Below are 24,397 nucleotides of genomic sequence, written 5' to 3'. Positions count from 1 at the left end.
ACAGACTTTGGGCATTTGGTTCATTAATCCAGCTAAGCACTGCAAAGATTAAAAGTATCATATTTGACAATTATTCTGACACTTATCACTTCACCATAAAAATTAATCGCTTTCTCAGCCACTACCTCAGGTTCAATTGGTTTTAAACCCAGGCTGGGAGATAAAGATGGCACCAATGACATGCTTCCTGTTTTTCAACATTAGAATCTTAAAATGGCGCTATCTGGCTTAACCCCACTTCTCTCCCCTTGGTCTAAAGCCTTGTAGATTATAGCTCCTCAAGTGTACATCTAAGAACTTTTTTAAATGTGTGAGGTTTTCTCTCTCCACCACATAAAGAGTCAATGAGTTACAGATCACCACTACCCACTGGGTTAAAAATAATCTCCCATTAAAATTCCTCTTGAATCCTTTTAAAGTCCCTTATGTTTATTAACTTTTCCACTAAGGAGAATAGGTCCTTTCTATCTTCTTTACCTGGGCCTTTCATAGTTATGTACACCTCAATAGAATCTCCCTTCAGGCTTTTACGCTTCAAAGGAAACAATTCCAGCCTTCTCATTCATTCCTCTTGGCTATAATTCTCCATGTCAGGAAACATTTTCTCTGTACAATAATTTTTAATTCCTTTTAATTCCATGAATTTAAAAGAAAGCATTGACCACGGTGAGAGAGGGAGGGGAAATGAAGAAAATTGGGCTTGAGAAAATGCATAACATCATGTTGAAATTAGATCAATCAATCGTACTGCTTTTCTCCATCTTTTTATAGATATTTCCATGGGAACTGGAAAATAACACTTGATAATTCCATTTGAATGTGTATATTTGAAATCAATTACCCATTGCATCCTCGCCGTCACAGAAGAAAGAACAGAATGAGGCATGATGGGGGCATGTTGAACCAGGTTAAAGGTTATGTTAGCTGCTTATCTTGAATGATGTCTGGTGACAAGTGAGAATTCCCCAGTATTGCTCACATAGAATGGCAAGTAAGAATGACATGGGCAACATGAAGTTTTCTTAAAGGGACAGGCTACAGTCTATAAATCACACATGCCAACATTTCTGCAATTTCAGAATGTTATCTGAATTGGTCCAAAACAAACAGGATGATTTTTGGAACTCATTTCCACCCACTGTACCCTCCTTTAGTAACAGTGCTATTAGTTGCCATGGCAATGAAGATGAATTCATGCCTGGTTACTGACAATATTTCAATAGCTGTTTCTGAAAATGTTTTTCATTTCATTTGAGAGAACTAACTATTTTACAGATGCCCATGGATTAAAAAATTAAGGATACCCATTGCATTATTAATATAATATTACATTTCTTTCCATTTACTAAGAGCACCCAGTATGGATTCAGCAAGAATAACGCGGCAAAGAGCAACATCAGTGTGAGATGTTTGCAAGCAGTGAAAGCACTGTGAAACAGATTGGTGCAGTGAAAATGGATGATGCTAACAGTGATAATAAAGAACTTGATATCCCCCAACATGATAATGACGATTCAGAGAGAGAAGGAAAGAAGCACGTGCCCATCCGCAGGAATTCTTTATTTTATCGATCTATGAGGAAGAAAAGACACACCAAGAGTCAGTATGAAACAGCATCACGACAAACTGACAGTAAGTTACTGAGATATTATAAAGTTATTATAAGTTGCATGTGAGGGGACTCAGAATAGTCATGACACTTTACTATACAAAAGCAACATTTAATACATTCCATATATTCACAGCCAGGAACCAATTTTCACTATTGATAAATTTCCCCCTCAGTTTATATTAGGATAAGCAACCCTGGGCACCAGCTTACCTTCTGGTACTTTGTCCATTGTTCATTCTTCATTTGTGAACCTAGACAGTCAGTCACAGCAGGTTACTCAATCATGGAGGACATGGGAAGTTCAGGAGGATTATGAATCTTGTTCTCACTTGACAACTACATGCGTGGTTTCTTTTACTGGCACTCACAACTGAGAACTTCCCCTAGCTTAAGGTCAGTGCGACTACTTATGGTACTCAACTACCGATACAAGTGAGAATATCAAATTCCAGGCAGATTGATCTTCCCAGTTTGTGCTACACAGGGATGTGCCTCAGTTGATGGAGCAATTATTGGATTTATGACTTAATAATTAAAACAATGGGCATTATGCAGCCAGGCCACTCATTATGAACCAATTGTACTCCACTGTTTCTATTTCTTGTTGTACAGAATGTTAACCAATCAGTCTCACTGTAATTGGTGGGAGAAACAGAACATCAGCCACTATTTTTGTTGTTGTGAAGTCGCTTGCAAGTGACATGGTAACATCCTTGTGACGCAGGAATGCTCTGTGAAGGGACTTGTGCCATTGCATTGCAGGATTTGGTAAACACAGAAAAAGGTTTGACAACCATTTTCTCAGCTACTGTGGTCCCTTAAAATCTTGCTCGTGGAAGAATTAATTGCCTAAAGGGTTCCTGTTCACATTGAAATACTTCAAGTGCATAGATCTATCAGTCAGTTTATCCAAGCAGCACCTCCAATGCTTTTCATTCAGAATTCAGAACTCAGACCCACCCTACTATTCAGGTAAGAGAATGGGTTTAACACAGTTTCTATCTGCTCTTGTAACTAGCATTACACAGAGAAAATGTTTCTTTGTTTTCATGCTTAAGGCACTTTAAATAATTGAGCATATAGGCTTTTATTTTTGTTCAAAGTCAATCATAAATTGAGAATTCTATATCCGATGTAAAAACTACAATGTAGCAAAAATAGTTTTTTTCAAAAACTGCAGCATAATATGATTTATCAGTGCATGTGAGATAATGTATAGAATAATAACAAGTAGGGGTATTTGATTATGATTAATCAAGTATTACAAGTACCAATGGTTTGACAGAACTGGATCAATCAAGCAGCTGTTCTTTATTTCTGAGTGTGTCAACAGGCAATTCAGCCACATGATGCATCACAGATTCACACAACATCTTTCCCCCTTCCACCCTCTTCCATTTGATACAAATACACTTTAAGAAAAGGGCAGGGAAGTGTAGCTGTTTTTCACTGGGTTAGCCACAGTTGAGGTTAGTTCACAGAAGAGTGATCAGTTAATTCAATAAAAGATCTCCATTGCGTGTAACAATGACAACAAATGCTGTGTTTACCAAATGAATAATCAAGAGAGCTAACTCATTTACTTAGTAATTGCAGTAAATGTTATTTCTATCATGTAGAAAATATCTTTGAAGATAAATTCCAGTGTAATATACAGAATTGAATTGATATCTTTGCCAGGCTTATGTAATAAGGGAAATCACTCTTGCACAAAGCAATCTAGACTCATCTTGATTTTGAATTTTAAATATACATAAAATCATTAGAACCTAAAGATGGGTTATTACTTCTAATTCTTCAAAGGACTTTTTTAACAAACAAATCTCCAGTGGTATTGGACATGGCAAATAGAGGATAGTCAGGTTTGGCATTAGCATGGAAAATGTTTAATGAAGATGTAGATTTATTTCAATTTGGTAATTTTGTATAATGATTAAATAATAAAACACAATAAGAAATCTAAATCAGGATAACTCATTCATTTAAATTTTGGATGTAAATGAAAAAGTTAAACAGGTGTAAAATGCAATAAACTAGATAATGTCAGAGAGGGTTCTGCAGTACTGTTGGTGGGAAAATTAAAAAATGGTTTTGTATGAAGTAGTCTATTTGAATATTAAAACTGAAAATTTGGAGTGAAGACAGCAAGAAATAATGAACAAGTGCAGAATACAGTAATAAAATATTTCAATAACAGTTTTCTTAATTCATGAATTTAACAACCACTCTGTTCTATTCTGTTAACTGTACACACTAGTTGGCAATGGGGCTTGAAGGCTGTGAAGTTTATCCGGAGATGAATTTATTTTTGAGAATATTTGTATTGTTTGATAATTTCGAAGAATGATGACCAAGGAAGATGATAAATGTGTGACAGAGCATTGTCTGTTTTGTAGTTACTTCCATTAGTCTAACAATTGTAGTAAGAGAAAGAAGTGGAACAAGAATTGCCAGACAAGTACAGTATTTTAAAGTACAAAGTCTAAGCAATGGTTATTGTGTTACTAATTTTTCAATTACTGTTCAGTGCAATGTCCTAATGAATGGAGGCTTGTGCAAGGGGTTATGAGCAAGGCGCGCACCCTAATCCCCACCCAACACACACACTCGCATACATAAATCTGGTGAGTTGCGGATGTGTTTGCACTAATTTCCACAATTACTGTCGACCAGATCATAGTCAGACCAACCTTTCTCCCATGATTGCTTACTGCAGTGAGATGGAGCAGTCACTGAACAGAGAATGAGCTTCAGGTAGAGCTCGCTAGAAAACCCTGATGAGCTTTTGACATCCTGCTGATGTCAGGAACCCTTGAACTGAAATCAGAAACATTTAAAAATAGTTCAACAAGATTAAAATATTTTAAAAAGTTAACACTATTTTTTAAAACTGAAGAAAATCAATTTAATTAGAAACAACTTCATGATTTTAAGTGATAAAATTAATTTTAAAAATTAATAAAAAATAAGGAAAAATAAATCAGATCTCTTACTGCATTTACCTTTTCAGCCAGGGTTAGCAACCTCATAGAAATGAATGGGGTCACAATGCATCCACCAGCAATTATTGTTGTAAAGCTGAGGTTCTGGATATGAAGAGCATTCAGCTCCCGGGAAAATTCCAGTTTAATGAGAGTGCAAGAGGTCAGAAATGCAGTCATCCAACCGCCCAATCATTACTTGCTTCTGCAGTGCATTGTGCAGATTCAGAATTGAGAAAGGAACTGACAGCACCTCACAGTGACAAAGACATGGGTTCAATTCCGATCTTGGATGCTGTTCCTGTGGAGTTTGCACGTTTTCCATGTGACTGAGTAGGTTTCCTCCAGGTGCTCCAGTTTCCTTCTATATCCCAAAGATGTTCAGATTGGCAGGTTAACCGGCCACTACAAATTGTCCCTTGTGTCCCGTGACTGGGAGAAACTTGGGAAGTGGGGTGGAATGAATGTGGTGAAAATAAAAAAATGGGATTAATGTAGGGTTAATGTAAATGGGTGTTTGATAGTTGGCTCAAATCTGGTGGGCCGTAGGGTCTGTTTCCGTGCTGTATGAAGTGAGCGGGCAGTTCTGTATCGATCCACCAGTTGAAGAGCAACGTGATTCAGCCCATTCTGGGTGTGTTTGTGTGTCCTTTCAAAAACCAGTAGATCTAAAGCCTTACACATCATACTCCCAGTTAATGGTTTTCACTGCAACAGAAACACCAAATGCTGGAAACACTCAGAGGTCAGGCAACTTCAGAAGAAAGAGAAACAGAGTTAATGTTTCAGGCTGGAGATGCTTCATCAGTACTGGGATAGGCAGCAAAAAGCTGCAAGGAGGGTGGGGGAGAGATGGAAAGGTCAAAGGAAATATTTCTGACAGGGAGTGGCCAAGGTTGCATTGGGGATAAGCTGCTGATGAAGTTATCTTGTTGATAAATTTATAAGGACAGTTAGAGGGAGAGAACTTGAAGGCAGTTGAGGGAGAGAAAACTTAATAAAGATGAGGACAGTTAGAGAGCACAAACACAGGAATATAGAAGACGTAGGAAAAGCACAGCAGGTCAGCTCACATTAGTGGAGAGAGAAAATGTGAGCTAATATTACAGATGGATGACTTGCAGCAGAACTGATGCGAGCAAAGAATGCAAGTTACCGAAGTTGTAGAATTTGATCTCAAATCTGGAAGGCTGCTATGTCTCTAGACAGAAGGTGAGTTGTTATTGCTTAAGCTTCTATAGGGCCTTGTTGGACCCATCTTTATACAGGTCTTTAATTCTCCATCCCACTCCGTACTCTCTGTCCTCTCTGTCTGTGGCCTCCTGCACTGGTTAGTACTGTTGTAATTACTGGCTAATACTGTGTTATAATACTAACTCCATTTTTCTCTCTCCACGGACATATATTAGGCATTTCCTACAGGTCTGACATGCATTTTACTGTTTTTACATATCCCTTGATTTGTTTTCATTCTTTCCAACTTCTCCCATAAATCAAATCAACCAGATGGCATCATCAACAGTTATCACCATGGTAATTCTGGCCCCACCATATCAAAGACTTTCTATCCCTCTTCCACTTAAACTCTCCCACCGCAACTTAAGGCTCACATGTTCCCTCCCTTTCCTAGTCCTGATGAAGGGTATTCAACCTGAAACATAAACTCTATTTCCTTTTCTCTGACCTGCTGAGTGTTTCCGGTATTTTCTGTTTTCATTTTAGATTTCTAGCATCTGCATTTTTAAAAAATTTCTAACGGCTTTTAATGATTGAATTGAAGAAATGATTAAATTTTGGATGAAAGCATAGGTGTATAGCATGTGTTCTCCAAACCGTGCTGTAGAGTGATGTGCTGAATTATTGCAATAAACTTTGATTGTATTTGTAGTATTGGCTAATAACAGATAGAAAGAGATTTACACAGGAGGCAAAGGAATTGCATTGTACCATGACTCACCAAAAGTAAAACAAAATTTGCGGCTGGTTAGTTATCACCACAGAAAGCAGGAGGTGGATTTAAATTGTCAGGAATGTGATAATAATGAATGCAGCCTGGGTCCTTGGAAATGAATAATCTTTACAACATTAGCGATGAAAATATGAGAATAGGTATACTGTTTGGAAGCATAGATATGAGGGATAAATGTATAATTCAAAAAAAAACGATAGCACAGCAATATTCACAGCAATAAAAGAGGTTATTGAGATTCAAACTCTTCCTTCTTTTCACACAATTTATTTTCTCGCCCTTCTTGCTTTAATGTAGTGGTGTCTTGCTGGGAAACATTTCCATGTACAACATTACTCATCCAATATATTGTCCAAATGCTCATTATTCATACATAAACCTGGACAGTGAATGCTGTAGATTTAATTATGCTTTTGCAATTCAGTCAGCCTTAGTCTTGTCTTTACACAATATTCACACAGTGGCAAGAGCACTACATTTTGTAGTTTTCTTTAAATTATAGAGAATCTATACAATATAATTCTAAAAAAGGAATTTTTTTTGAAATACCATGATGTTATGATGAAATGCCTTTGTTCATGTAAATACAGTGCCTTTATAACAGCATGTAAATTGATGGGAAATCCATGCAATATCAGAACCTTTATTAGTATTTGATAGATATAAATTAGATTCCGAAACAAAAGATTACTTGTAAAGTTAAGTCACGGAAGGCTGATATCAGGAGTAAACCATGAGCAAAAATAGAATCATTATCTTCAGCTGCAGTTAGTGAAACATCAAAATCTAACTAAATTTTAATGAAAGGCTAAACATGTGGAATGAATGCTTCAAACTAACAAAATGCAGAATGTAAGATAATGAAGGAAATTAATTTAATTGTGTTTAAGGAAAATGAAAAATTGCTAAAAAGGCTGATATCAGAGTCATGCAATTGGAAAACTAATTGTTGTAAGACATAACAAGTGCTAAGCTTGTGTTGTTAGCTTGGGCTTTTCATTCTAAAATGGTATCTGACACCCAAAAGTACTTTTGTAGTTTGTGTCATGCCAGACCCATTTTGCTGAGATCGTTATCATGAAAATGTGCAGAGTAGGCAGGTCATAATGCTAGTCGATGTGCAGCATTGCTTGGTGCCTGTGCTATCAAACTGAATGTTTCAGCTAAACCTTCGGCTAATCACACAGAACCATCCTATTGCTATTGAGTGTCTCTGATCCCGGAGGGCTGTCTTTGGGCTGTACCATTTGAGTGTGAGTGACAGCAGCCTTATGTAGTAGACTGGAATGTAATAGCACCAAATTTAACTTTAAGAGCAAATGCAGAGACAAAAAGGTGCACGCTTCCATCTTGAGAGATGGCAGCAAATTCACCCTCCTCAGAGCACTTTATTGTGTGTGCCTTTCAGTGCTGTTGATAGGAATCCCCTGGCAAAGCTGATAAAGTGTTAGAAGCACAAATGACCTACTCCTGCTCCTCCTTCTAATGTTGTATGAGATTCTAAGGGTCCTTATGAAAACTGGATTCTGTAGCCATAATGATAACAAGCAAACATTGCATAGCAGAGTGTGACATATCACTGCTACATAGACACTGCTACTGCTAGCCTGAGGGCACATACCACCAGGCTCAAGGACAGCTTCTATCCCACGGTGATAAGACTATTGAACGGTTCCCTTATAAGATGAGATGGACTCTTGCCCTCATAATCTACCTTGTTATGACCTTGCACCTTACTGTCTACCTGAAATGCACTTCCCTGTAGCTGTGACATTTTACTCTGTATTCTGTTATTGTTTTTATTCAATGAACTGTGTAATGAATGGATCTGTATGAACAGTATGCAAGAAAAGTTTTTCACTGTACCTCAGTAAAAGTGACAATAATAAACCAATACATCATAAAGTTGAGTGTTGCACTACGTTGCTTTACATACTGAGGTTCTCCATGGGTTGCTAATATATCAAGCATTTTATTGTGTGTAGCATTCAGTCTTGATTTGTAGGGTGCCCCATCATAGTGCACATCAGACTATTGCAGCAGAAACTGTGTGCAATTTTGACCTCTTGGATATTGGGACATAATCTACCTTGGCATGATTGCATATACCTAATGAAAAGCTAAAATTTCCACCACCTTTAATGAGATTCCATGACCAGGCACGTCTTCCCTTCCCATTCCCTTTCAGCATTATGGAGGGACTATTCCCTTTGCGGCTGCCTGGTTCACTCTTGCTTCTTTTCCAGCCACTCCTCTACTCACAGTCCTTTCCCAAGCAACTGCAGGAGAAATAACACCTGCCTTTCACCTCATCTCTTTCACCATCCAAGATCCCAAATAGTCCTTTAAGGTGAAGCAGAGATTTGCTTGCACATCTTCCAATTTAGTGCGTTGTATTTGATGCTCACAATGTGGTCTCCTCCACGTCGGAGAAACTAAAGGCAGATTGAGCGACTGCCTTGCAGGACATGTCTGCAAGGGTGACCTTGAGCTTCCAGGTGCCTTCCACATTAATTCTTCATCCTACCCCCACTCTGACCTCTCTGTCTTTGGCCTTCCAATGTAAGCTTATGGAAGAACACCTCACTTTTCATCCAGCTATGTTGCAACCCTTGGGACTCGATTTCAAGTTCAGCAATTTCAGATAACCAACCTTTCCTGTTTGTGTTAGAACTGGACCGTTCAACTGTAACCTTAACTTACTTTTTCTCACTCCTCAAATGCTACCAGACCTGCTAAGTCATTCCAACATTCTCTTTTATTTCAGATTAATAGCAACTGCTGTTTTCTGCATCTCACAAATCCAGCATTGCTTTCTTTTCCCTCCACTGCCCTCATTCGTCTTCCTCTAGTTGCACTCTTCAGACAGATCAGCTGCAAGTAACAGGCTCGGCCTTCCTCTCACGCATTGCAACAACAGCATTGGCTTTCCTAGATGATCTTGAGTTCCAGCTTGTCACTGATATTCCGTCCCTTCCTCTCTCTGAAACTTAAAATGCACATAATTTCTTATTCTTCCTATTTTGATAAACTATCACTGGCCTGAAATATTAATTTTGTTGAGGGAAGGGTGGGAAATTAAGAGATATGTGCCTACACCATCTACAGCTTCTAAATCAGAAGAGGTCATAGGATTCAGGGAGATACATTGTGAGAAGGAGGATTAGGTAAGGAAATACCAGCATCTTTAAGATTTCTGCCCTTGACGCCATGACCTCAGGAATAGGTGCTGTGTATCATCTCACTGTGGTGGAGCCAAAGTTTGCTGCTGCAACACTTTGTCCTGGGGGGGGGGGGGGAAGGGGTGGGAGAGAGAGAGCAAGAGATGTGTCAGTGAGTGTCATGCATTGAGTTCACGTGTTAAGGGTTTTAAAAAAGAAAGTAAATATTTCATTTCTATAGCACCTCTCATGATCTTAACATTGCCAAAGTTATTTTGTAGCCACTGTTTAAATGTAATAAAAAGGCAGCCAAATTGCACACACAAAGCTTTCTGATCAACAATATGACCAACCAAATAATGTATTTAATAGTGATGTTGACAGAGATTTGCAAACTAACCAAAATACCAGTGATTTTCTTTATCTTCTTTGAAGTAATTCCATGGGATCTTTTACATTCACCAGAAATGGTTATAAAGGGGCTGTAGTTAAAGCCTCCCCTTGAACGACTGGACATTCAACAGCACAGCACTCATTCAGTACTCCTCTGAGTTTTGTGCTCGTCTCTTGTGAAATTTTAGCCCACAGTTTTCTGACTCAGAAGCGAAACTGCTATTAATAGAACCACCATTGACAACTCTTGAATAGTTGGCAATATTGCAGATTATATGTTATGGATGTGAAACTTGTGGAAGTGGTTAAGAGAAATCTATGAGTCCTGATTGCTGGAGACTACTAGGCAGTATGTGATGGCCTGTAGAGCACTGAACATTTTCTAAGGCTACTGATGGAGTTGGAGGGCTCTGCCATTTGCCCTTTACCAGTGCTTGCTCCATCTAGTTAATCAGACCTTGACTCTTAACATTGACTTCAATCATATTCTAAGAGTTTAACCTCTTGAAATAGAGCATTTTTCTCTTCTTCTTCATCTCCTCCACCTCACACCTCCACTGCAGTACTGGAAAATCCTGGAAACCACTTTCTATCATATAATAATATTATTTTTATATTATCATAATGTTGGCTAAGGTTTACTTGGGACCATTCCTACCTTTAAATGAGAAGGACATGGGTTCAAGTTCCACTTTAGAGACCTGAATGTAAAAATCTCCAGTAGTGTGTTGAGGGACTGCTACATTGTCAAGGTACCTTTCACAGATGAAATATTAAACTGAGGCCCATCTTCTGTTGGCACAACGTCATGGGCCGAAAGGCCTGTACTGTGCTATGATGTTCTATGTTCTCTCACAAATGGATATGGTGGACCCCATGGCTTTGTTTCACAGAAGACAGGGAAGATCTCTATGTCCTGTCCAATATTTAACTTAAAGTTCCTTATTTCCTTACAACACAAAAGGAGGTCATTTTTGCCCATTGCCTATGCCTTCTCACAAATCAATCCCATTTTCCTACTCATTTTCATGGTACTATTCTCCTCACATTCCTATCAATCTCTCTTGACTGCCTCCCCCCTTCCCCCCTCCCCCTCCCCCTCCCCCTTCTCCTCACCCCCACTCCCCTCACCCCTTCCCCTCCTTTCCCCTCCCCTCCTTTCCCCTCCTCTCCTTTCCCCCTCTCCCCTCCTTTCCCCTCCTCTCCTTTCCCCCTCCCCCCTCCTTCCCCCCTCCCCTCCTTCCCCCCTCCCCTCCTTCCCCCCTCCCCTCCCCCCCCCTCCCCCCTCCCCTCCCCCCCCCCTCCCCCCACCCCTCCCCCCCTCCCCCCTCCCCTCCCCCCCCTCCCCCCTCCCCTCCCCCCTCCCCTCCCCCCTCTCCCCCCTCCCCTCCCCCCCCTCCCCCCTCCCCTCCCCCCCCTCCCCCCCCTCCCCCCCCTCCCCCCCCTCCCCCCTCCCCTCCCCTCCCCCCTCCCCTCCCCTCCCCCCTCCCCTCCCCCCTCCCCCCTCCCCTCCCCCCCTCCCCCCTCCCCTCCCCTCCCCCCTCCCCTCCCCTCCCCTCCCCTCCCCTCCCCCCTCCCCTCCCCTCCCCTCCCCTCCCCCCTCCCCTCCCCTCCCCCCTCCCCTCCCCTCCCCTCCCCCCTCCCCTCCCCTCCCCTCCCCCCTCCCCTCCCCTCCCCTCCCCCCTCCCCTCCCCTCCCCCCTCTCCCCTCCCCTCCCCCCCTCCCCTCCCCTCCCCCCTCCCCTCCCCTCCCCTCCCCCCTCCCCTCCCCTCCCCTCCCCCCTCCCCTCCCCTCCCCTCCCCCCTCCCCTCCCCTCCCCCCTCCCCTCCCCTCCCCCCTCCCCTCCCCCCTCCCCTCCCCCCTCCCCTCCCCCCTCCCCTCCCCCCTCCCCTCCCCCCTCCCCTCCCCTCCCGTCCCCCCTCCCCTCCCCTCTTTCACTCATTTACACACTATGAGCAATTCACAGTGACCAATTAACCAAGAGCATCTGGGAAAAATCCACGGGAGAACACGAAGGCTCCTTAAAGACAACATCGAAGGCCTGAATTGAATGACTAGCTGCACCATTGTGCCGCTATCTGCTCATTATCAGAGTGTCCTTTTGTGGAAGCTTGCTTTGCACAAATTGCTTTTCTTGTATCCTACATAAATGGCTACACTTCAAAAAGTACTTCATTGGCTCTGAAGCACCTTGAGATAGCCTGAAAAGGCAACACATTAAATTTTCACGATGAAAAACAGCATTCACTCCAGCATATTTTATCAGCCTTTAAATGGCTAAGATTAACTTTAAGTAGTGGAAGCTAGCTTTAAGTGGCTTAGGCCAGCTTTAAGTGGTGCCAACACTCACATCATTGACCCCTGCTGAGGTATATCACCAACCAATAGTGTGGTTAGCACTGCTATACATAATAATCATGTTAATTAGCACACACATCAAATTGTTGTGCTCTCTGCATTAGAGATAACAGGCGTAAGTTAACCCCACATCTTAATCAGCCATCCATTTTCAGAGCTTGTAAATTTGGTCCTCCCAGAAATAGTAAATTAAAACATTTTTTTGTACTGACGCAGACAGTATTGAGAAGAAAAAGCGTGGTGTGACCTACTAAGTGCAGCCAGCCATTTCTTGATTTGATACAGTGCTGAGACTGGATATGCCTAGGAATAAAATACAGAAAGCAACAGAAATGAAGATTGCTAAAACCATACTAGGATGTTAAAACCAATATGTACAGAGCATAAGGATGAACTGTGTGGAATTGTGAGTATGCCAGGGAGATTAGAGCAATCTTCAACAGAATGGACACGTAAGCATGATGTTGGAGAGGAGAATAAAGAAGAACGAAAGGGGAAGCAGAATCAAGGAGCAACAGAACTGGCATGGATGCAGTTAATTGGGAAGGTTCCACAGAATTGGCTGAGCCTCTTAAGTGGGACTATACTACGTTGCACAGGACTTCTGAGGGATAATGATTTGAACATTTAATTTTCAATGTAGAAGATAAAAATTAAAATAAAATTAAAATTTGAGTTATTAACAGATTAGCATTTTATCATATTTTAATGGATTTCAGATTTTTATATTTACAGGCTGACTAATTGTAACAGTGACTTTCAGAAATAATTTAACAACTGCTGTATTATTATCAGATGGAAACTTCTGATAATATATCACAGGACCAATTATACAATGTGCAGCATGTGAAGCTAACACTGGTGTGTGCACAGTGACGTACTCCCACAGTTGTTGAGAAGGCTGAATGTGATTTATATGGTAGACATTGCTGCTGGCTTGCCTTCCCCTCAAACATCAGGTTCTCTTCTATTGTAAGTATAAAAACACAAGTTCACACCATGCGTGTACAGGAATTTATATTGGCATAGGTATGAGTTAGAGTCAGGGGTTACAGAATGAAGACTTTTAACTATGCTGAATGGCTACAGTAAATTGAGAATTTTGAATCCTTGTAGTTGTTCTGAGTCTGAATTTTGAGGTCACCGACCTGACATTTGAAGGTCCACTCCCTGAGACAAAACTGGATTAATTTCTTTATATGTCAATCCATACGACAGTGCTTCCTGTCACCACTACCTCTGTAATCAAATTAAGTACCAGGTGTATCTATTCTGTGGGGTTCAAGGTTAGGCTGAATAAATATGATTTAATAGGCTCAACATTTTAATTTAACAAAGCTTTACTTATTCAGTATACAATATAATTGCATATTTGTTGTTTGATAATTTGCTGTTATAATTCTGCTAATATAAATATATTACAAAGTACATGAAACAGTCAAAATCTATAAAAATCCATATAATTTGAAAGTAATTTTTCATTCAAGTCGCTCTATTTTTAATCACGCTACAAACTGCATAATACCCCTAGGTTGGATGCCATGATGGAAATGGCACTTATAAGATTACAGAAAACTAATTATATGTTTTTAAACTTAGATTATGTGGTGATGCAGCAAGCTGTGTTGAAAGTTTAACTTTTTCTTGGCTTTATTTGGTTAGATGGCTGCATGAAGGATGATGGGCTGCAGGAAAGACCAATTCATCTAGGACGCACTCCCAAACACTCAGGTTCATTGCCTTGCTGGAAAATACCCACGAACACTCCTCAGCACATGCAGAGATCACCACTATTCAGCAACAACCTTGGGTAAGAACAGAGGTAAACAATTCCATTTGAATTGTGAAAGTGAAAACAATGAACACAAATTATTGGACAATATGAAGCAGCACTTGAAGTGGATGTGATGAAATTGTGATGTTTTATTAAAATGCTTCAACTGATGTTCCAGTGTTAAGGGATCTAATTTAACCTTGTCATAGGTAACAAGCAGGCAAAGGCTTGCTTCCCTGACTGTGACACAGTGAGACCTGGGTCTTGCCTGCATGCCTCCAGTCAGCTCCCAACCTAAAAATGATCTGAAACCAATCTTTATGCTGTTGGGCAGGAGCAGAATACTGTGAAAATTGTAGTGAGGCACCAGAGGAAAGGCAGCCATGCACTCATGTAAATTGGGAGGAAGGGTCTTTAAGAGTGTCACATAGGTGAAACTCCTTAAGATATTTTAATATTCCTCAAGGGGCCTGGAGGTGCACTTGCTCCTTATGGCCTCAGAAGGCAAATTAAGAAAAAAGTTTTAAGGCAATTCCTTAAGCCGTAACTCTTCTTGCCAATATGTTTAACAAATATGAGACTATAAAGGCTTTTCTGCTCAATCAGTGCTTAAAATAGTGACCATGCCCAAAATGCCCATTTTCTAAATATTGAAGTAAGGAGTCCACAACTTCCGCATTGTTCAGAAATAATGTCAACACAGGCAATTTTAACCAAGTTTTCACTGAGTTAGGAGAAATAAAATTACCCAGTTGTCCATGGGGTGCTTTGTAATCATCTTGATGGGAATGTGGAGTGAATAAAATGGTATTAATGTAGGATTAGTGAAAATGGATATTTGATGGTTGGTATGGATTTAGTAGGCCAAGGGGCCCATTTCCATGCTGAATGACTGAATGATTTTAAATCTGTTCTGATTCTGACAATGTTTGTATGAATGTACATGCTGAAATTACATAGCGCTGGTAGGATTAAAATTGTCCCAGTGGTTCCGTGGGAGGATTTGCAATAAGTTAATGAAATATGTACAGACTCTTGTTTGTATGGATGTGCATGACGAAATTATACTGGCATGTTGTCTGCAGTTGAGATCTCCTGGACCTCAGAAGGGTATTGTTTGTCTATGATGGATTGAGGCAGGGAACAAGGTAATTCCAAGTAGCGGACTAATGGAAAGGTTTTCATAATGAGTTGTAATATTTTTGAAATAAAAACAAAAATTGCTGGAAATAGTCACCAATCAAGTAGCATCTGTGAAGAGAGAAACAGAGTTAAAGGTTTCAAATCAATGACCTTTCATCAGAAAGGTCATGAGGCACTTTTCCAGCATCTGCAGGTTTTTAAATGTTTTGAGCTCATCAAGGTGAATGGACTTTAAATAAAAATAGAAAATACTGGAAATACTCAGCAGATCAAGCAGTATTTGTGGAGGTGGAAACCAAGTTAATATTTCAGGTCAATGATCTTCTTTCAGAATGGAATTCCTTCTGTTTTACATTCCAATGCCAGCACAGCTGTTTAAGGAATGAACCTACTTTCAGTTTTTCATGAACATGATACTCCGGCCCCACTCTCAATCCCAACATGCCAGTGATAGTGTCATTTTATTCCATTCCCACATCATATGATCTCTCTGGATGGGTAGTTCAGGATTAGGTACAATAATTCTCCATAGAATCATGCTTACATTAAAAAAATCATGTAGAACACACAACACAGAAGTAAGCCATTCAGCTCAACCATCCACAATATGTTCCACTTGAGTTTCCTTACATCCTTCTTCATTCATCTCCCTCACCACAACCTTTTTGTTTTGTTCCAGTTTCCATTTAAATGTATCTGTACTATTGAGCTCATCCATCCATATTCTATATTACTAAATTACATATACTTCTTCATTTAATTGTTTTACATTGATGAACTTAATTTTGCTCTAAGCCACCAGCCTTATTTCTTCCCAAGGTAAGGGAGACCTTGCAATTATGATATCATTCTTGTAATTGTTTTGGCATCATTTTCTGTGCTCTATATTTTTTTTATAACCTGCCAACTAGAACCGTTCCCAGTTATCAAAGCTTGACTCAAGTTACCAGAATTTTACTACTTTCTACTTCTCTAGAAATATTCCAGACTTGTTTTTTTTCAAGAGTCCTGTTAATCTAAATTACTACATTCAGTTATCTGTGTTAGATTGCGTTGTCTCTAAGCTCCATTTGGATTCCTGTTTCTAAGTTAAATGTAACCTCATTTTTTTGGACTGATGTATAATAATTTGCATTCAATTGTATTGAAATTCCTTTGTTAATTATGTGCCCAGTTTCTAAGTTGAGAAATGCCCTTTTAAAATTGCAGTTCCTTTCTATTGGAAACACTAACTGTTTCCACATGCTAGTGTTGATCTGCAAGTTTAACAATTGTGTTGTAGATTCCAATGTCTAAATTGCAAATATAAATTATGAACAACTGTAGTTCTGGCACTAATGCTTCCTGAACTCCCTATCCTATCCCCTGCAGCTCAGAATGTCTCCTTTGTGCATTCTGCCCAGCAACCAGAGAACCATCTATCCTCCTTGTCAATCAGTTCTCCATGCTTTAACTTTGAGAAGTTTTGTGGAAATCTGGATATATGACATCTACTACAATAGCATGGCCAATATTCCCTCTCACCACTTAAAGGAATTTGGAGAACTTGGCCCCTCTTGAAATCTATGGCGGCTGCTGTTTATGATAATTTTGATCACCAGATGCTTTTTTATTTTCACTTTTAGTAGGAATTCCATTAGTCTTCTTGCCACCAACATTAAGGTCACTGGTTTATAGTTTGCTGGATATATCCTACTTCCCTTCTTAAAAATAATCATAGCTTTAACCACTTAGGATCACTGAATTATCCTGCCACAGTGGCACAGCAGACTGTGCAACTGCCTCACAGCTCCAGCGATACAGATTCAATTCTGACCTCCAGTGCTATCTGCATGGAGTTTGGATCTTCTTGTGGAATTTGGATCTTCTTCTGGGGACACAGTGGCTTTCCCCTGAGTGCTCTGGCTTCCTCCCATATCCCAGAGATATGCTGATGTTTAGGTTAATTGGCCACTGTAGACTGCCCCTAGTGTAGGTGGGTGGCAGTAGAATCAGAGGAATGTTAATGGGCATGTGTGAGAGAATAGGTGGGAGGAATGGGTTTAATGGGAATGCTCTGAGAGCCTGCATAAACTTGATGGGTTAAATGGGCTCCTTCTGTGATGTGAGAAATATGAAATAAAAGACCATTCAGTCCAATGAGTGTGCTGGCTCTTTGCAATCAGTGCCACTCTCTGTTATGTTTTAAATTATCTTCCTACAAATGCCTATCCAATTACCTTGGAAATCCATGATTAACTTTGCTTCCAACACCCTTATGAGTTCCAGATCATAACCACCCTCTGCTTAAAAATATTTTTCCTTGCATGCTCCCTGCCTCTTTTGCCCATTACATTGAATTTGTGTGCCCTGGTCTTTAAACCATCAGCTAATGGAAGCAGCTTTTCTCTCCCCTATCTCAGCATGTCATGGTCTTTTATTCACCTCTATCGAATCTTCTCTCAACAATTTTGCTGTAAGGAGGACAACTCCAGCCTCTCCAGTTTAACCTTGCAGCTGCCATCTCTCATCCCTGGAAACAATCTAGTAAGTTTCCTCTGCACCCCCTACAGGACCTTTTATATCTTTCATGAACAAGTAGTGACCAGAATTTGACACAATTCTTTATTGTGGCCTAACCAATGTTTCATATAACTTCAGTATAACCTCCCTGTCTTTGTGCCTCAATTTATGAGTCCAGAATCCCATGTGCTTTTACTAACTGCTCTGTCGACATGTACTTCCACTTTTAAAAGTGTATGCAGTCCTCTGGCACTATACTCACTTCTAATTAATTATTAACTATATGTAATCATGCTTTAGTCAGTTGTTTGCTATCTTCTTTTAAAATGCATAGACTACCAGGGATTACTCCTTTGAGTCTGATTACTTTGTTTTACATTTCTCCTCTTTTAAATTGAAATCCAGTTATATCTTTCTTAATCTCATCCTCTAATTTCATCGACCTGATCTGCCTCCCTGATAAATAATGAAAAGCATATTTTTTTTAATATTTCTGTCATTTTGCTATCTCTGCTAACCATTTAATTGTGTTTGTCCCTTAATAAACTGACTCTTGTTCTGACTTGCCCTTTCTTATTTGGTGCCTGTAGAATACTTCATTATTTTAAGTTCCATGATAATATAGTTTTAAAATTCCTTTTTGTCTTCCCAATTATTTTTATCAGCTTCTCCTAACCTCTTTGTATTATCATTTTTCATGGTTTCCCCTATACTCTTTCCTTCATCTCAACTTTTTCCTTTCAGACAGAAGTTCAATTTCCCAATTCAGCTCTAAACTTGAGGCAGATACTTTAAGCAGATTTATTTTTTGATAATGTAAAGCCTGTTTAGCCCAATTAAAATCTGCTTATTGAATTACTGGGTCCTTTGGTACCATCCTCAACTGAATTTCATTAAATACACCAGCTGTACTTTGCCCTACTTTGAACAGAAGTGAAAGAAAGAGAATAAAACAAGATTTCTGCTCTTTAGCTTCCAGTTCCAGATTTTATGTCCCCACATCTCTTGCTTTAGGCTGTACTAACTACCCATGTGTTTACCTTCAGAGGAAGTGTAAAGCCAGGGTTTCTGATTCCTTCCTCTTTAACCAGGTCAGCCGTAAACATACTAACCAAACTGATTATCATTTTGTTGAATAAAGTATCCTCAGCAGAGACCTTGTGCTAGGCTCACATAAATAGAAGTACTGACACAAAAATAGGTGTGCTGTTTTATTGGGTCGTTGGGAGATGAAGAAATGAATTGCTCCGTGACCTTTGTGATAATACATAATAGGTAAGGCTTAGTAACATCATATCTCAGTGTTGTTGCTTATGGCAAAGATGTCCAATGTTAACATTATTTTAAAGCACACTCCAGAAACTTCTCTGTGTAGGGCAAAAAAAATCAAAAATCCCAAAATGTGATGGACCCATTTTGTGGCAGATTGCTGTCTGCTTCCATTTCCCAATATCCTTTTCATTTGCTATGTTCCTTTTATTGGAGGTCATCCAGGACCCAAACACACAAGAACTCACCCTACTAAGAGCCAAGAATGAAGGAGCACTTCTAAGAGATTCTCAATCAACATTGTGTCTTTGGCGTGGATGCCCTCGACTCCATTCCACTGCATGCTATCTGCTACAATCTAGAGAGGTTGAAAAGGATTATCCCACAGCTGGGAAACAACAAGGCTGCTGGAGAAGACAAAATCCCTGTAAGGTGGAGAAATGCTTCTGGCATGAGTTTCTGAGATCTGAGGAGAATACTTCCTCATCTGAGGAGAACATGCCATGTAATGGTGATGGTTTTCAAGAAAAGAGAAAATCACAGTAATTACAGGGGGATGTCCCTGCCACAGGGAAAGTCATTACAAGAAACCTTTTCAAATGCCTGCTCCCTGTGGCTGAAAAGCTGCTCCCACAGTTGCAATATGGATTCTGGGACACAATGGACCTGTTCTTCACCATATGATAAATCAGAGGAAAATGTTCAGTGAAGCACCAATAACTGCATGTGACCTTTCTTAACCTTTAAAAAGCCTCTTTGAGAAAAATGTAACTTTCTCACCAACCCATGGGAATCCCTGATTGCTCAAACTGGGGGAGAAGCATCTTGGAAGGCAGCTAGAGCTTTGAGTTTCTCTGACAGCAGCACATTGAGGCCAAGGGCTAACAGTAGAAAGGACACACAATAATCCAGTCTACCTGCCAACATGCCCCATCTTGTTCTGTCTACCCAAGCTGTAGCAGAATCTGCAGGTCCCATATTAGCCTCATCAGCCACCTCCACAAAACTCGAGTGAAAATAAGTCATCCTCAATCCTCTCAAAGAAGCAATGGAAGGTGCCTTTGTTTTATCATCCAGCATTTGAGCTGAGTGCCCATTCACAATGAGCACACACCAGCCAGTGGCTCCAAAAGTGCAACCTTCATTTGTCAAACTGTAAACACACACTGCCTTGGAAATTAAAGTAGATCCTCATGAGGAGGATAAACTTAGGCAAAGACTGATGGGTTGAATAGTCATTTCCTGTGCTGTAAATTGTACATAATAATTTAAACAAAGAGTGCATCAGTACATCTAAAATGTCACCATGATGTGGTTATGAGCATTACTCTGTACCTTTACACCAAAAAAAAGATATTTATATAGTGATCGTCATATCCTTTTAAGGGCAGCTTGCAGTGATTTATGTCCAATGAAGTATTTCTGAAACACCGTCAATGTTGTATCAAAGGAAAACACTAGTCAGTTTTCACACAGCATCTCCCACAAACAGCAACTTGATAATATGAACGATAACTTGCACTTTTAGTAATGTCAAGTTAGAGCTAGATATGGGCTAGAACATTGGGGATGAATCCACAACTGTTCACAAATTAATGACTACCATTGGATCTCTTACGTCCACTTGAGAGCAGAAAGCGCCTTGGTTTAACAGATCATCAGAAAGTACCTTCAAATGTGCAGCACTGCCCTGAAGTGTCAGCCTCAAGTTTTGTACCTAAGTATGTAGAAATGGGAATTTCCTGAGTTGAGGGTGTTACCAACTGAACTGCAACTTACAAACTGCAATAGGAAAAGTCAAAGTGGCAAGGTCTGTTTGATATTGATAGTTCCTCTGGGGAAAGTTTTTTAGATAAGCACAGTCTATTAAGTTTAGGAAGGCTCCTTTGGTATATAGCATTGAACACTGCCCAACCTCTCTCCTTTCCTTTAAAAGTTAGATTTATAAATATAGAGTCAGCTTAAAATGAGTCAGGTCTTGCCCTCTAGATTGATCTTAGCACAGTGTAAAAGAGAAAAACAATAACAGTGGGTTCTCGGCAATACATGCTGATGATTCACAGTGCATCTGCAATTCATCAGTTTGCAAGCAATTGTTGTGCTTATAAGAATAAAGCCTTTCAGGTAAGGAACACAAAAGTCAAGTAGCATGGAGGTAGGTGCCTGATGCTGGAAGTCTGGGAATTGCCATGGCTTTGTCATTTGATTTACAGACTAGTAGGGAAGGTCACCATAGAGAATCCTGACACACAGTTCTGAATCAGTGTTTAGAATGAACAGGTCACGATGCTGCAAAGAAGAAAAAGAGTACGGGCCTATGCATGACATTGAAGTTGATTGTGCACTGACTGGTTTCATTCAGTAGTCATGAATCTGCAGTGTCTGCTGAATGAAACATTTAAAACTTTTGACAGCTGGCTAAGATGGTGGGCAAGCCTCAGTTTTGTAGATAGGTTCCCTCACCCTCACCCCCACCCCCACCCCCACCTCCATTCTCATCATGATATAGCATTTGCCCCCTTGCTGCTGCACAGATCCTTCCTGTGATGAATGGAGCTGCTTCTCTTAACAGATTCCTTCTGGTGAAGCAATACAGAGTAAGTGGGAACCTCACTGTAGGTCAGTTGTGAGTGCAGGCAGCTTGCAACTGCTGCATGTTCAGGAGCAATGTTTCACTTCCCAAAGATCCAGCTGAGCATGGGCAGATCTACTTCTTTGTTGGTGAATGGGAGCAGGAATAGGACTGAGAGTTGGGAAAGTTCAGCAATGGAACATGATTTAATGTAAGTGTAAGAATATGTGGCATTTCTCAAACAACTGCCACCTTGAAGCGGGAGAGGGAGGTGAAAAGCAAAGAAAGCCTGAAGGTTTCAATCCATTCCTCTGAACAATTTGTTTGTCGTCTTCTGGGCATTTCTCTACATCTGCAAGTAGTCTGGTAGTTTTGGTATCAAAAAGCCCTCTCTATAAAATTCACATTGCAGCATTGGCTTTTACTGTAAGTTTGGCCCTCAAGCTTCTTACCTGTAGAACTGTGGACAACTTCAGAGTCAGTGTAGATAAGGGGACATTGGGCAGGAACTGTGCTGCTACGTGGGCTTAGCTTTGTCTTAACCACTTCCATGCACCATTCTCACTGGTTGACTAGATTAAGATTGATCCCATTATGTTTGATTAATTGGTTTAGGTATGGATCAGCCAATCAGCAATTAGCTCTCTGTGTGCAATGTTTTCATTTGAACATTTGATATTCAAAGAAAAAATATCAAATGACGTATCAATGCTGTGAACCATATTCCAACAGCTGTTAATAATTATACTGGAGATGGTGAGCGACTTTGTGCTAAAGTTGATTGAATTTTTTTAAAAGTTACTTTTTAGTTCTAAATTTTACATACCAAACTGCTAGTTATAACTACTAAAAAAAAATCTGCATTACTTTAAATAATTAACTGCACTCAATTTATTCAAAACTTACAGATATGTTTTAATAGTTTGGTGGCATTAAAGAACATTCATCTCTTTGGTTTAGGTCATCAGTACCAAAGAACCCTGGACTTAAGGACTGGAGTAGAGGTGATACAAAAATGCTGCCCAGTTGTTATGGGCCTTTGCCAGTTTTGGGACTAAATGATATGCAAAAGGAAAACCACTCACAAAGACGCAGTGACTCCCAAAGTTATCCATTGGCATTGAACACAGAAAATCTAAATAAAGCAACCAGTTCCATTTCAACTCAGAGTAAAGTTACTTGCACGGAGACTCTGACCAATGACCTTGGTTCCTGCACTCTCGGAGAAGCTCAACAGATAAGTCAGCCCCTTGAAGAAAGAAGTTTCAAAATAACTTCACTGGGAAATGTTCAAGAGAAAGATAACTCAAACAGGTAAGATATATCTGAGAATAAAGTAAATAACATGTAAGTATAGAACAGAATAGTTTAGAATAACAATATACTGTCTTCCGACCTTGGGCGCCTATATTCAGATTCAGTCAGGTATTATAAACTTCATGAGCACTAAATTAAATTTATTAAGGCATGTTAAATGCAATTTATATTGGATAGGGAAACCTAACATAGAATTGAAAATAATTCTTGAAGCCATCTCATTTCAATAAGTTTTTTTTTCTCTTGGAAAGGATAATGTCATAAAGATGACAGGTGAAGGAACTGCAAATCCCCTGCTGAGGTTCAAAATAAATTTAACTCTTGACCTGGCTAGTGATCTGCCTAAACTGACAGAAATTGCTTCATTCAACGGGTTTTAAATTCACCTTTTACCGCTTCAGTGTCAAATAGAAATAAAGTGGTACTTTTGTGAACATTATCCTTTCATCTCAGTGACCCAAAGATTGACTTTAAACCTTAAGAACGAGCACTTGCAGGAAGGGCAAGCCCAGAATCCGTAATTTAGATGGGAAAATGTAAATTAAATCTCCTACCCAGCACCCCATGGACGGCTTGCCTCACTGCTTGTGTTTACTCAAAGACTGAATCTGTTGCTCTGCTGATATTGACATGCGTCGTTGAAAGGCGATCCCAGTATCCAGTAATCGTGGGACTGTAACATTATACTGGACACAGGTCAACAAAGTGATAATACCATATTGCAGAAGTATCTAAACTATTTTTTCTGCTGTGTCCCATTTTAGCAAGATCTGTTTTTTTTTTCTCTCCTCTGCAGCAGCAACACCAACCCTCACCACCGTATCCCCTCCATTCTCCATTCTAATCACAAACACTGAATAGGAACTATTTTGTTTTATAATGGTGCCTCCCTTCAAAACATCAGCACCTCCACCACTCACCTCCCACCCTCAGCACTGGTTTGAAAATCTAGAATCTCACTTAAGGGAAGTTGGCCTAGGAAACTGAAAAATCTACACTGGTGTTTTAGGAACATCCTTTTGAGGTCAGGATTAAAGTATATGAAAGGTTTATTTCCCATTCAGCCATTGGTAAATTTGATGCAATGGAGCTTCATGTTGATAGTACATATCAAAGTGTTCACTTTATCAGAATTAGCAACTCCCAGTAATGGTGCAGGTGACATTGCTCACCATTATTGACGGACAAATGGCACAGCAACTCCAGTGAGGAGCAGATGTGCAGTTAAGAGCAAATAGCCAAAGGTTGCTGTGAGTTTCCCTATTCTACCATCAATGTTGCAAAAATGGCCTTTATGTCTCGCCATTCTCATGTATTGAATGTGTGAAGTTGCTGTATTAAAGCAG

At 40.0% G+C, this 24,397-nt stretch overlaps 1 protein-coding gene across 5 annotated transcripts in view; it reads left to right on the top strand.

Moving 5' to 3' along the window:
- ngef (neuronal guanine nucleotide exchange factor) overlaps nucleotides 1-24,397 on the top strand; it is a 63,842-nt gene that overhangs the window by 1,565 nt on the left and 37,880 nt on the right. For 2 of the 5 annotated variants that reach the window (XM_052017756.1, XM_052017755.1), the window contains exons 2-4: nucleotides 1,351-1,632; nucleotides 14,137-14,284; nucleotides 22,695-23,048. In XM_052017756.1, the coding sequence (XP_051873716.1) occupies nucleotides 1,407-1,632; nucleotides 14,137-14,284; nucleotides 22,695-23,048 (728 nt within the window). In that variant the 5' untranslated portion in view covers nucleotides 1,351-1,406. Of the gene's footprint in view, nucleotides 1-1,350; nucleotides 1,633-5,566; nucleotides 5,806-13,269; nucleotides 13,447-14,136; nucleotides 14,297-22,694; nucleotides 23,049-24,397 lie in introns of those variants that run through there. The other 3 variants (XM_052017758.1, XM_052017757.1, XM_052017759.1) reach the window with 3 other exon arrangements.

This window comes from Pristis pectinata, chromosome 6 (genome assembly GCF_009764475.1).
Source record: "Pristis pectinata isolate sPriPec2 chromosome 6, sPriPec2.1.pri, whole genome shotgun sequence".
Lineage (NCBI taxonomy): Eukaryota > Metazoa > Chordata > Chondrichthyes > Rhinopristiformes > Pristidae > Pristis > Pristis pectinata.
This window is presented reverse-complemented; position numbering and strand designations above follow the sequence as displayed.